The sequence below is a fragment of the Meleagris gallopavo genome, chromosome 7, assembly GCF_905368555.1.
Source record: "Meleagris gallopavo chromosome 7, MGAL_WU_HG_1.1, whole genome shotgun sequence".
NCBI lineage: Eukaryota > Metazoa > Chordata > Aves > Galliformes > Phasianidae > Meleagris > Meleagris gallopavo.
In genome coordinates this window covers 26,687,315-26,701,162 of record NC_139410.1, presented here as the reverse complement: position 1 = coordinate 26,701,162, position 13,848 = coordinate 26,687,315, and the positions used below count along the sequence as shown (strand labels likewise).

Sequence of the window (13,848 nt, the reverse complement as noted above, 5' to 3'; positions counted from 1 at the left end):
TGTTTTAAAGTCTGTCTGTGAACTGATTCCTAGAAGAAAAAAATAAAAAGTAGAGGGATACTGGGACAAAACTGATTGCAAATTCTTTTAGTTGACTGGAATTTGTGAAGTGCCAGCATTCAGAATTCCAACTGGAATAACCTTTGAGTTTTCTTACAGTTGTGAGAAAATATGCTCATTTCAAGTCATAAGGAGTTTTTTCAGAGGAAATACCAAATATTTAATGGAAAGACATTTGTCCCTCTAGCCTCAGGAATCCTGCTCTAGATCATGGAACATTGGACTTCTGGGGAGTTTCCTATCCTTATTAGATCTCATCAAGTTTTGCCAATTTGTTGCTTTTATTTTTTGTTGTTAGTGGTGGTGCGTTTTTGGTTGGTTGCTTGGATTGTTTGTTCATTTGTTTTATTGTAGTTTTCTAAGAAAAGATTTCTACAGCCAGTTCTGTTCTCTCTCCTTGTTCCCCTGTCCCAGACTGGGTACCTCTTTGGATCTTTGGCCAATTTCACACTGTTTGGGTAGTTCATAGCTTCACAAATGCTAGTAGCTAAATAAAGAATAACCCAAATGATCTCCCCTCTACTGAGAGCAGAATGCAACCATTACATCCAGCGGTAGAAACATGCCCAGGAGTCCCAATGTACTTTGCATGTGCTGTTCCCAGGTGATTGCTGGGGAGTATGCTGATGTGAAGGGAAACAGGATACAGGTTATTGCTGTAGGGATGTTGAAGTCAGGAGACAAAGGCAGCCCTTGAAAAATCAGGTTTCTCCTATTCACTAAATGACAGTTCAAATTGAAGACAAATAAATATTCTTTTGCAGTGGGCAGGACTGAAATTATTTCGTAAGGACTCTCTTTTTAGTGGAGTAAGCCAAATGCAGCTTTGATCAGACCTTGCTACCTGGCCTGGCCAATACTGGGTTCTAAAAGCACAGCTAACAGAGTGCTGAATGCACATAGCAAGTAAAGGATCATCATAAGAAAATCTCAAAATTCTAGATTTTACTATAATAGTGGAGAATGACTTATTGTTAGGCTGGAAACTTTCTGTTGTGTTTCTGCATCAGGAATTGTTTCTTGTAAGACATTAACTTATATAGCTGCAGCATGCTGTATGGACAGCAGTGTAACAATATGAATGCATATAGGTGAGATCTCCGTCACACGTCATTGCTTCACAGTCTCTTTTTCACAGTTTTTTGGCAAGAGCATTTTTGGGTTATAATATATGAACTTTTCTAAGCATATCATATAGATTTATGCATATTCTTAGACTATAAGTTATCATTCATTTCCCCTCCGATTTTCTCTAAGCAGAAGAGCCACCTGAATTTATATTTGCTAGATGCCTGAAAGAATATTTTTCTAATGGCTCTCCTCCATTTGGAACAGAGCTGTAGCTCGTGACATTTTTGGCTCAGCCTAACTCATGAAGATGAGCTGACTCAGGGAAGGCACATGGCTTTTCTCTTCACGCTGTGGTTGGCTGAACACAGCCCCTGTGAGTGAGGGGTCAGTGCTCCTGAGAGTTTTCACATTGTTTCTCAGGGGGAAAATTGGCATTATTTAGAGCTTCTTGATTTTGTGGAGAATGAGGAGGAGGGAAACATTCAATTTTTTTCCAACCCATATGTGTGGCAAAGCAAATTTATGGAGAACGCTTTGAAAATTTTTTAAAAGATTTGCTTTGAATTATATTATCCAGCTTTACAATGAGGAAAAGTCTGAGTACCAAAAGCATAATTGCCACATCAGAGCTGCAATCTAGTCTCCAAGAGCAGCCATTAAGCTCCCAATGTTTTTCTAATGCCATTTCCCTCATTGCAAGTGATAGAGGTGATATGGAGCCTGAGATCAGGCACTCTGGAAAGTAGAAGGTAGCCTCCAGTTAATGTAGGAAGAAAGATGGAAAATGACAACAAATACTGGGAAATTTCCCTATGTCTCCAGACTCTTAGAAAAGGTCTAAGAAAGATAATCTTTACACTCCATCCATCAGTTAGGAGAGCTGAGAAAAGTAAATGGAGAAAAAAGAGAAGGGACTACTGTGGCTGAAATAAATGGAGAGTGGAGGCATTGTGGGCAAGAGAACAACATTGTCGGAAGTGCACAATGTCTCAGGCTGTGTTTAGGGCACAGGTCAGGCTTTCCAGTAAGGAAGGAGAAAGAAAGACAACTTAATGAGGAATATTTGGAAGCTAAAAGTGTTTTAAGTGAGGTTTTCCTTGGGAAGCAAAGCACATAGTTGTTTCAAGTAATGCAAGTGAACGTAGGGAATTAGGTGAACCACAGTTCTCTTTCCTTGTCCCCAACCAGTGGGAACATCTTCTGTTTTGGTTCACAGAGTTTTATTTTTTAAGAGGAAATGTATTTCCCTTGGGTCATACCAGACTCCTTTTGGTAACTACTGAGCTTATGTCGCATCCTGTTTCTGCATACCCATTGAAGTCAGACATTGCTTTTTAGTTTCAAATGGAATGAATTTGTTGCAATGACAAATTTGATTGCTGATTTTATGTTGGACTTTTTAACAAATCTTTACAAAATCAGATGATCATTCTTTGATGGATTCAGGTGACAAAATCACTCTCAGTTCCATTTTTAAACTTGGCCAGCAAGCTAACATTCTACTTTCAAACATGGATGCTTATGAGAGTGCTAGAGATAAGACTGAATCAAAATATTACAGACAGACAGTTTATGGGCATCCTCTTCTTTAGATATTTGCACTGCTAGCATTTTTTGAGAAATGAAAAAGGGAGGAGTCCTTTTCCCTACTGTAAGACAAAGAACATTAGCAGAGATTCTGCTCTGAATCTTCTCTACCGTTATCCGTTAGCCTCTTCAGGGCTGCAGTGACAGCTTTGAGAATTTTGGGGAACAGTGATGTGTATCCATGTGGTTTTATTTTATTTCAGCATTAATAAAGTTCTGACTCTGGTGTTAAATTATTAAGGTCAACACATCTTTTTCTATCAGTTAATATCAACTGTAGGAAAGGATTGGTTCGTTTCATGCATTCTGTTCATTTTGTGGACTGCATCATGATGTCTCTCTTACTGGTTTCTCTTTCCTTTGTATTAGGGACACTGTGTTCACTAATCATTGAGAAGGTCATGCCTGAAGATAGGGGAGAATACAAATGCATAGCAGAGAATGCAGCAGGAAAAGCAGAATGTGTTTGCAAAGTGCTTGTGGAAGGTAAGTAGTTTCCTGGATACAGAAAAATCCTCTTTAATTTCATCCTTCCTTCCCTTACTTTCCCAGTACCAGCCCTTATGAACCACATACACAAAAAGTATCTCTGCCCACTTCTTCTCTCAACTTTTCAGTCTGTACAGAAATTGAGTGTGTTCCATAAAGGAGCACGAGCAGAGACAATACAGGCCCAAGGACTCTGTTTGCTTTATGGAATAATCAATATTCTCCTGCTGCTCTCTGTATTTCACAAGGATTGTAGAGCTGGACTTGATTCTGAGCTATACGCATTCTTTAAAAGCATATAAGAATTCAGAGTGGAAGCCTGGCTACTATTCTATCTCAAATCTACTACATATGGCTTCTTAATTCTTTGCATTGACTTTCAGTCCTTTGTTTTTTCTAGTAAAAGGGAGGAAATATAAATTAATTAGCACTCTTGTATGCCAAGTCTTAGAAGATGGATAATTTGCTAGCAGGAGAATGCCACTGGATAGTTCATGTCCATGACTGGCAGAGGGGAAGGATAGCAGTTATTTTTAAGTTAGAATTGTGATCTAAAACAACAATTCATATTGCTCCTTTCTACTCAATCTGCTGTCAGCTTCCCAGATGATGATTTTTAGATTCCAGAAATAATCTTTAATTTCATTATATCCATTTTGTTCCCATGGGCTCAAATTATGTCTGAGGAATATTTGACTTCAATAATTAAAATAGTTATGGGACAAATCTGTAAAATCTTAAGTGTCTGGACTCAGACCTAGCACAGCCTTCTTCTCTTAATTGTTTGGTGGGAGATTCAAAATTTTGAACAGCTATCTCCTGTACAAATAATTTGAAAGGTGAATATTTGAAAGCTATAAGATGATAGAGCTATTGCTGCAGTCATAATCCTGAATTGGGATCTTTCTTCTGAAGAGAAACATTGGGATCAAGCAATCTAACAAGTGATGCTCATTAGAATTTGTTACCTGAAATGCACTGTGTGGGATAACCTTCGTGAAAAACATTTGCATCTTCTACTTATGTGTCTATATTGTATGGGAACATACAGGGGAAATGCTGATTTTCAAAGCGTGCTAGTCTATAGATTTTGTATAAATAATGGAATAGAAGAACGACATGAAAGAGATTCTTTAGGGTGAAATAATGCTTCAAAAATGCCTTGGCTTCCCTATTTCCCTGCCATGTCTAAAGCAATTTTATGCAAATTATGCTTTGTTATGTTGAGTCAAAATGGGCCCACTAGCTTTGATGGTGCCTCTTTTTTAGTTGTTCTCTCAGGCTCTCAGTGCAACTGCTCCCATACAGAGATTCTCCCTGTCTGCTCCCTCTTCATTTAGGAATGTGACATTCTTCAGCAAGTTTGTGCAGAAAATCTTGCTTGAAAAAAATAAAGGCCAGTAATTTCCTCTAACCCTGCAGAAATATAAAAACAGACAGCTCTTTCATTATTGTTTTTTAAATAGAACTTGTATTTTATTATTTGTTTTGATTGTAGATACCTCATCCACAAAGGCTGCAAAGCTTGCTGAGAAAAAGACCAAGAAGCCTAAGACCACACTTCCCCCTGTGCTGTCAGCAGAAAGCAGTAAGTGACAGAGATCTTAATTACTTTCTTCTTACTGGAAACAAACGAGTGCTTTGGGATTCCATAGTCATACCCTTCTGTTTGCAGGCATAATATAAGGAGCTTGTTCTGTTCCTTTAACCCCTGCACATAAGGCTTATGAAGTGTGTTTTTGTCTTGTGGGGATTAGAAGTAAGAGCTAAAACCATGAGTTCAGATCTAGCCCACTCAGTTCTCAGTTTTTTATAATGATGCAATAAACTTATGACACAGATTTCTTTTTGGCTGCCTACCAAAGAGCAGAGAAATGCTCAAGTGGTTTGCCTGAAGTCATGTTGTATCCAGTGTAGACAGTATATTGTCTTACCATTGGTAGGTAAGGTATCTTTGCTGAATCATCTTGTAACGTGATCTTTTTTTTAATAAGAAATTTCTACTACTGCTTTTGATATGAAGTGCTCATAGTATACAAATGTCTATCTCAGATGTCAATGTGAGTTCCTAAAAAAGACATAAAGACAGGATTCTAATGGAAAATGAAATATTTAATCCTGCTGTGTCCTCCTCTCAAAAGAAAAGAAAAACAAAAGTTTATAATGTGATTTTCCAGCATGGAGCATTTTCTGCTTTTTTTAGCAGCAGTCAGGATTCAGTGCAGTTTTATATTTGCTGATGATCACAGGTAATAACTGTGCTTCTGGAATTGTTGTCTTATGTATAGCTATGCCCTGGGTTAAGCTATTTCTTAGTTGCTTGCTGAGCATTACAACTTTTCCCTTCTACATGTCATTTAGGAGTGTGTGAAAGGTCATACCAACATGCTCCAAACATGCTCCACCTCTGTACCTGAGCTTGAAATGCTGTTAATTAAGTACGACCTTTTTTTTTTTTTTTCTTAGACATGAAAGGAAGTTTAAAGCCATTCAAAGCTCCACAGGATAGTGTTTTGAATAGTGTTTTGTATGCACATACATTTCACAGAATCCCAGAAAGGTTGAGGTTGGAAGGGACCTCTGGGTCCATTTGGTCCAACTCCTGCTCAAGCAGGGACACCCAGAGCAGAGTGCCCAGGGCCATGCCTGGGGGCTTTTGAAGCTCTCCAAGGAGGAGACTTCACAACATCTCTGGGCAACCTGTGTCAGTGCTCCATCATATGCACAACACAGAAGTACTTCCTGATGGTCAGAGGGAACTTGTTTTCCAGTTTGTGCCCCTTGCCTCTTGTCCAGCCCCTGTGCACCACCGATAAGAGCCTGGCTTCGTCTTCTTTGCGCCTTCCTGTCAGCTATTTATAGACAAACTGATAAAATCTCAATCAGCCACTCCCCACAGTTTCTTCTCATCCTCCCAGCAATGTTATCAGTTACAGCTTCCCTGGGAGAACGTGTGAGTAGGAATTAAATCTAAGTACAGGAATACATGCCCTAATCCACATCCTAGTAGAATCACTGCTTGTCTTGCTGTGGATGAAAATTGGATAGGAGGAGTAAAACAGAAGTTTGTAATTCTGGATTTAGTAATAAATGGGAAATAAATGGGAAGATTGAAATAACGGTGACTGTTGTTCTTAAGAATTCCCTTTTTTTCAAAATGCCTTTAAAGCATCTTTCCTGTTGCACTGAAAACATCAAGGTAACCAGAGAGAATGTTGGCCTTCGCAAGAATTTTTAGAAAACTTAAAAATAAAAAATAAAAAAGATGCATATTTAATTTTAAAAGGATTTGCTTGCAGAGATTCCATGGGTATTTTCTAATAGCTCATCCTCAGCCTCTGGAAGACTGCCTGAAATGAGTAAAATATACAAAACTGATCCAGTACACTTCATATTTTCAGTATGAACTGAAATCCCTTTCAGATGTTGAGAAGTTCCTTATCTGAAAGAGAGTAGGCATAACAATTCAGTTATTTGTACATCTTTGCCAGTTCTTTCCAAAAGAAATCGCAACCTAGTAAGCAGATAAATTTTTACTAACTTTGTTGCCACATCAACTCATTCACGAGTCCTAGTGGCAAGGGGAAGGAATTACATGGAAGAAATAGCAAGGAAAGATATCCTAGCAATGCCACTGAATAAATTCTGTATTTTGAGTAACTTTTTCAGTTCTAAACCTCCCACCTGTTTCTTTGAATAGATTTTGGAGAAATAAAGACATTACATAGCAGAGATTAAATAGACTGAGAATGTTTAGTTTTAAAAGATATTACTGAAAAGGAATATGATAAAATCTATAAAATAATGAACAGCACTGATCTCCTGTGCCAGGCATGGAAAAGAGCAAGAAATGCCATTTCTGGTTGAATTCAGAAATGACATGCCATTAAATTTAGGGTACACTTCATAAATCTATAAATGGTTTACTTTATTTATTCTTCCTGGATTTATAAGACTGAATTCTATGAAGTCACAGCAGTATATACTGTACGGGTATAGAAACCGTATACACTATGTCATCTTAAGAAATCCTTCTCAGGAAAAATATTCCACATTGTCTATTTTCTATAAGAAAGTAGAAGTCAAATTTCATATGGTGAGCATCTATGTCAACATTTCCTCCTTTTGGATAACTTATAAGAGATTCCAAAATTTTTGCCCTGGTAGGAATCTTCAGGAAATCTTATGGAACTTTTAGTTCCTGATAATGAAGGTCAATATGCTTCTCTTTCTGAAAGAGAATGAATGTTATTGGCTTATTAATTTGTAGACATTTTCTCACTGTGAGAATTGTTGCTACCTCATTGACTGTACTATAATAGGAAGAAACTGCATCCCAGCAATTGCTACCAAGAAAAGAATTGGTTTTGATGCTTCAAAAAATAACTGTCCCTTAGGAAAGTCTAAGCCATTGAATCAAAATGTTTGGAGAGAAATGCCCATTATTTTTTGAAGATCTAATTCATAGCACTACTCCCAGTACATAGTAAGAGGTGGCAAAGGCCACTTATCATAATCAGTGATATGAAAACCTAACAGGAAATCCTGGATTCCAGAGTAACAAACTTGTTAAACCTGCCGTTCTCATACCCAAAGCACATGCTTGAAGGGTGGTCCCAGCACACATTTTCATTGCACAAGCGTAAATTTTTCTGATCAGTTAAAAATAAAGTTACATCAAAGAAGTAATACCTCCAAGTGAAGGGGCCCTAGATGCATTATTTAGCAGTATTTGGGATCTTGCTGATATAAATCTTTTATATCAGCCACTGCATAAAATCTGTTTGCTTTCATGTCAGACATTTTTGGTGAAGCAATAACGCACACTTTTGGTTTAGTAATAATGCATTCTCCTGCTGACAGTTGTTAATAAAATGTCATCAGTGACACTGTCCAGATTGAATCCTCGGGAAGGACTGCTCTGTTATCTACCAGATCTGATTTTTCAGCACTGTCAGTACTTAATTCAGGCTGAACAATGGCATTTCTGGAAAAGAACATCATAAATATAAATATGCTGGACAGGACTCTGTCGTATTACGAATTCATGTGGAATTGGGGATGGGGTAGGTTCTAAGCATTTTAATTACCATGGAAAAATTGTGTGTCAGTGACCCAAGTGATTACCACACTATTCTGTTATCTGCTTTTCAATAAACAATCTTGTCAGAGGATCCAAATCTGCAAACATTATTGTAAGAAAATGGCACATTAAATATTTAAGCTTGATGAATTTTTGATTGATTTCTGTTCTTTCAATATAATATGAGAAATGGCACTGAGGAATATAAGGTGTTTTAAAATTTTACTATCATGTCAGATTGTTTTCTCCTTAGTGTAAAACTTGCCTACTTCTAAGAGAAGAACTATGTTGCTTAGGAAGCAACTAATCAGGTCAGAGAAATTCTCTTAATTGCAGAAATAAGACTCAGCTGTGGAGCAGATGTGTTCTGGCAACTGTGCTACTGCTGCCCTCTTTGGTCCCTAGAACCTTCTGAGATGCATTTAGGGTTCAATGAGACTATTCAAACCAGTTTTCTCAGCCCTTTTCTTTATCATAAAGTCCTTGGTACTCCTGCAAGAAACAAGAAGTTCTCTACACAGTGAATACAAAGTATCTAGATCTCTATTTAGTGTGTTGGAGCAGTATGAATTTCACTGCCAGAGAAGTCTCTAGCTGAACTTTTTCAAAGAAAAGTCAATCTCTTTTTCTAAGGGAATCTGAATCCTCTTCTTTTAGTGTACGTAAATAAGATTATCACAAGCTGTTATTAAGTCCTAGATACAATTTATCTGAAAGTTTGAATAATAAGAAGTGGTGAATGCATTTCTCAGATTAGGATCCGAGGGTGAATAACTGTGGCACAAGTCCTCACAACAAAGCTACGTGAAACAACAATGCAGTGGTAACTGTGAAGTTTGGTTGCCTTCCTATGTGAAAAGAAAATTCAGCAACTGTGCTTAGGAAGACAGCAATTGGAGAAACACTAATTTGTTGTTCTCCACGAAGCCCAGTCCAGTACTGCTGGCCCAGAACGCATTTTGATTCTCTGTTACTTTATAGCTCACGCCACTCTGACATTTTCTGAGTTAATATTGGCACAGAACAGTATTTTCCATGTGTTTTTCATACGGTCTATCCTACATAGCTGTATGTTGAGCGAAGAAGACAGAAATGTTTACTGATTGTCTTATGCAGAGAAAAATGAGGATAGTTTTTGCAACATGGCCTTGAACTGAGGAGGTGACACACACCATCAATTCCCAGTTATGTCACTGATGACTAATTGCAGATCTGTGGCATGTCATAGAAATACTGACCAAAGTTTCTTTTCTAAAAGAAGGGGCTACGTCCACTGACTTAATTCAGGTTCAAAGGCACAGAACATCTAACTTGTCCCACTAAAATAATTCAGAGCTCCTGAATGTCCAAATGCCCTTACAGTCTTTTTCCTTCCTAGCAGACTGGATAGCAGGCTAGTGACCTAGTCTAGGCTGTTGGTTGTACACAACTGTGCACAGCCTTTTAGCATCTACTGCTAGATGTCCTTGACCAATATGAGAAATACCAAAAATGGAATCTATATTCAAGACACTAACATTCTCTTGCTCCCATCAAAACTTTCAGTTGAACTCACACATCTTTGATAGTAAGCACTGTTTGATGTTGGACCTCTTCTGTACTTTAACTGCAGAAACTTCTCAAGCACTTTGCTGACAAACTGCAATGGAATTGTTTCTTCCTCTAGCTGAGCTGTTCTAAATACTAAGTAACTTTGAGAGTACTACTGTGCATTGCTGAAGCTCTGAGTGTGCTAGTTCTCTTTTGACTGAAATGCAAGAGTGAATATTTCTTGGATTATTTTTTCTCATGGAGGAGGCTAGATTTTTTTTCAGTTAGAGGACTGTCTGTGTGTTTTAGAAACTAAATTTGGGATGCTGCAACAAAATGTTGATTGTTTCTAGTGAGAAAAATGAAAGCCATTAAAAACTGCTGAAACATGCAAACTGAAAAAAAGTGACTTGTATGGCATTTAGTTCTTCAACTTCCTCATGTCATCAAATTCAATTTCATTTAAGAGTTTCTATTTCATTGTATTTAGATATTAAATGTTTATTTGGAAACAGAACTAGTAATTTGCTTCTTGAGAAGCAATCAAATGAAATTAAGCTTTCAAACCATGTCGTTTTCAGGCTACTGGTCCTGGTACATTGTCAGTGTTGATTTTCTCTGTGGCAATTAGTATAGGTTCATGAATGCATTAATAAGTTGGTAAGTAATTATGTGTTTTGTTTTAGTGCAATTTTAGCCATCATCTTTCTCTTATCTCAGCTTATCTGTTCTCAGTAATACCTGTAATAAGTTTTTGTACCAACAAGGAAGTTGGCGAGAGAAGCAAGAATAGAATGGAATAAGTCAGTGCCTTAACTGTGAGGATTTTATTCTTCTGTGCTTCTAAGTCTCAGTCACTTCATGCCTTCTAGCACCAGAAATGGTTAGAGACAAAACCTGTTTCCTTTGTATCATACTCTGATGTCTGGTCAAGAAGAGGTTACACCGTCTTTCTCCTTATGTTTAACAGAGTTAGGTGTTTACTGTGCTTATTTACTAGCAGAAAGCCATCAATACAGAAGATGTGCACATAACTGTAGACTTGTCACTAAAGGAAAACAGAAATTATGGACTGGTAGGAAATGCTATCTTGAGTACTGCTGTTTTTTCAGACTGTAACAGAGTTCTACTTCATGCTTTATGAAAGCAAGTTGTACAGAGAGCCATTTCAGGGGAGGGCTATGCTTATTTTTAGTAAAATTCCAAAAAAGGAAAACAAAAAAGAAAGAGGCTTCCGAACATATCTGCTCTCACGAATTCAACATCAGGGCAAAGAACTTCACAACCAAATGTCCCACAGCTATCGGCCTGTATGGAATCTTTCCCTTTTTTAGTGTATGTGCCCCCAGACACAAGCTCTCTAAGAGGCAAACCTGGCTATAAAGTTATGTAAATACCAGCCTTGTGATGTTTACATTAAGTCGTTTCTAGAAGGCAGATTCGTTTAAGGAGGGAATATTATGTCCTTTTTTTTTTTTTCCAGGCTGGTTTTCAGCTTCAGCCTGTTTCAATGTAAATATCAAAAGAGAGAAAAGGTATTTTTTGCTGAAAAAGCAGCAGAAGCAGACTTACACTAACATTTCCAAGAGGCTCAAATATTTTAATGAAAACAATCATTTGACCTCGTCAACTTTGATTAATCTTATTAGATTTTTTCACTGTCTCCAGCAGCTTTTGAAACAAAAGCTGCTTTCAAAAAGATGCATGAGATGAGCTGCGATTCTTAAGGATGGTCTAAGAACAGTAAAGTGTGCGTCATCTGCCAAAAAAGTCAGCTTCAAGGATGCAGAGACGTATCCTTCTACTCATTCCCTGCCACACTGCCCCTGCCTTGCATTTCTGCTCAGCGCTGTTTGTGTCTGCAAAACAGGATATTCAGCCAGACCTTCAGCAACCCTTTGCAGTCTGCATGGTTTGATGAAATCCAGTGACAGTCTGTATATCCTCAGCTAAGTGAATGTTATGTCCTCATCGGTAAAAACTAAAAATTAAAACAGTCTTGTATTTTCATGTAAAAAGCAGTGCCTTAATTGATTGGTGGGTGAGGAACTGGGAGTGGCTGATGATAGACTGGGGAAAGTTAGAGGAGTATCTGAGTATATAGACACTCATTCTGTGTATGTACTGCAAAGGCAGCAAATGACAGTGTCAGCCAAGTGAAAAAAATTCTTGAGATATTAAGAGTTAGAGTGAAACATGAGAATTTGGAGAATGAGATCACCCCACCAGCACTTGCCTGATACTTACAACAACCGAGTGAATATCATGCTAGTTTAAGGAAAGTGATTTTTCTCCTATTTGTCTGCAGTGACATTTCTGAAAAGTAGCTGTTGTATCTACAAACCAAGATGGCATTTACTTCTTCCTCATCACTGGTGTTCTTTGTTCATATCAGGCTTAATGAACTGTGGAATTAATCAAATTCATGTCATTACTTTAACTACTATTAGAAGTCATTATAACTCTTATAACCCAGCAGCTATTTCTCCCTAAGTTTAGAGAAGAGGAGAGAATCTGATATCAAATGCAGCACCAAAAAATTATGTAGTATTAAATTAAATAACTGAGTTATTTTGCATAAGATTGTGCATCCGATGCATAACTAATAGCATATTTTCACTAATGGCGATGTTTAACAGCAGACAATAGGCCAGATTCTGCAGCCCTTCCAAGTGGCACCTGATCACAGAAGTAGTTTCATCTACATAACTCTGACTACAGTTTGAAATAAATGAGTTTCAGCTCCAGGTGTGAAAATGCAATGACAAAGAGGAAAGCTGTTTCAGAAACACCACTTTTTGCTTTTATTCACAGAATTTGAATAGGAAAGAGAAGCTGGAAATATTTTTGCTGTCACTAGAATAGCCAGGGAACATCTCAGTCCGTTGATGACCCATCAAATAATGAGTCCCTTTAACAAACAGTAGGGCTCTTTGAATGCCTCTGTTTAAAAAGAGTTAAGCCCACATGGTAGACATGGTCCTGTTATGGCAGGATAAAATCTACAAAGGTCTTAATCAAAACCTTTAATTAGTGCTGTTGAGCTGTCATTGATGAAAGGCCTCCTTGAGAGATATCCAATTCTTTTTTTGATTCAGCCATTAGCACTGCAAGAATATCCTAGCTCTTCATGATTGTATCTCATCTGCTTTGAACAAAAACAATATAGGCAGAGCACATAGAAGCTAAGTATACAAAGAGAGAAAATAGCTATGCAATAGAATAGATTCTAAGAAGAAAGTGAGAACAACTTCATTGTATAATGAAATATTCTGCAGAATGAACTGAACAAACACTGGTGTTGACTGGTAAACCATTATTTTTTTATTAAAACATTTGGTCTTTTAATAACCTATAGTAAATCAGTTGTGACTTTAAAAATTAAATAAATATTCACACAACTGCCCATGGCTCGATCTGTAACATCAGATCCCCACAGTGAATTCACATCTCATGGCTCCTTGTTCTCAGGACACATTGCCTGGATATCATGCATATCATGCACAGCTAGTAGCAAAGGAGGTTGAAGTAAAAATCTCTGTTGGTTTGGTGGGAGGGTTGTGAGGTTTTGTTTGTTTGTGGGGGGTTTTTTTGTTTGTTTTTTTTTGCTGCTCAGTGTCTTCTGAATTCAAAATATCTTTAACAATGAACCAAGTCAAACCTTTTGAGATTGTTATGGCTGTCACTATGCACATATAGAGATGTTGCCCGATATTCAAAAGCACATGGCAGATACTGCCTCTACTGCAGAAAATAACATCTTAGTAGCCAGACTGGTTCAATCAAGCTGCCTACCTGAGCACAAGAAAAGAAGAAATATCCTCTCAGAGCAGAGGCACCTAATCTAAGCGTCTTTGACAGTCTTTTAGTGGGTAAAAAGAGAGTGCTTCACAAGGAATTATTTCCTCCATTTCTGGAATTCAGTGGTTTGAAGGCATTCCATTCCGTTACATTTAATGGCCAGCGCTAGATGTAACTCTTATGAATTTGTCCTTTTGAACCTCTTTATGTTTCTGTCATGCACAACA

At 37.6% G+C, this 13,848-nt stretch overlaps 1 protein-coding gene across 1 annotated transcript in view; it reads left to right on the top strand.

Annotated features, from left to right (window-relative positions):
• Nucleotides 1-13,848, top strand: part of MYLK (myosin light chain kinase) — a 177,777-nt gene that overhangs the window by 118,273 nt on the left and 45,656 nt on the right. The window contains exons 17-18 of the mRNA XM_003207685.5: nucleotides 3,088-3,204; nucleotides 4,706-4,795. Of these exons, the coding sequence (XP_003207733.2) occupies nucleotides 3,088-3,204; nucleotides 4,706-4,795 (207 nt within the window). The remainder of the gene's footprint in view (nucleotides 1-3,087; nucleotides 3,205-4,705; nucleotides 4,796-13,848) is intronic.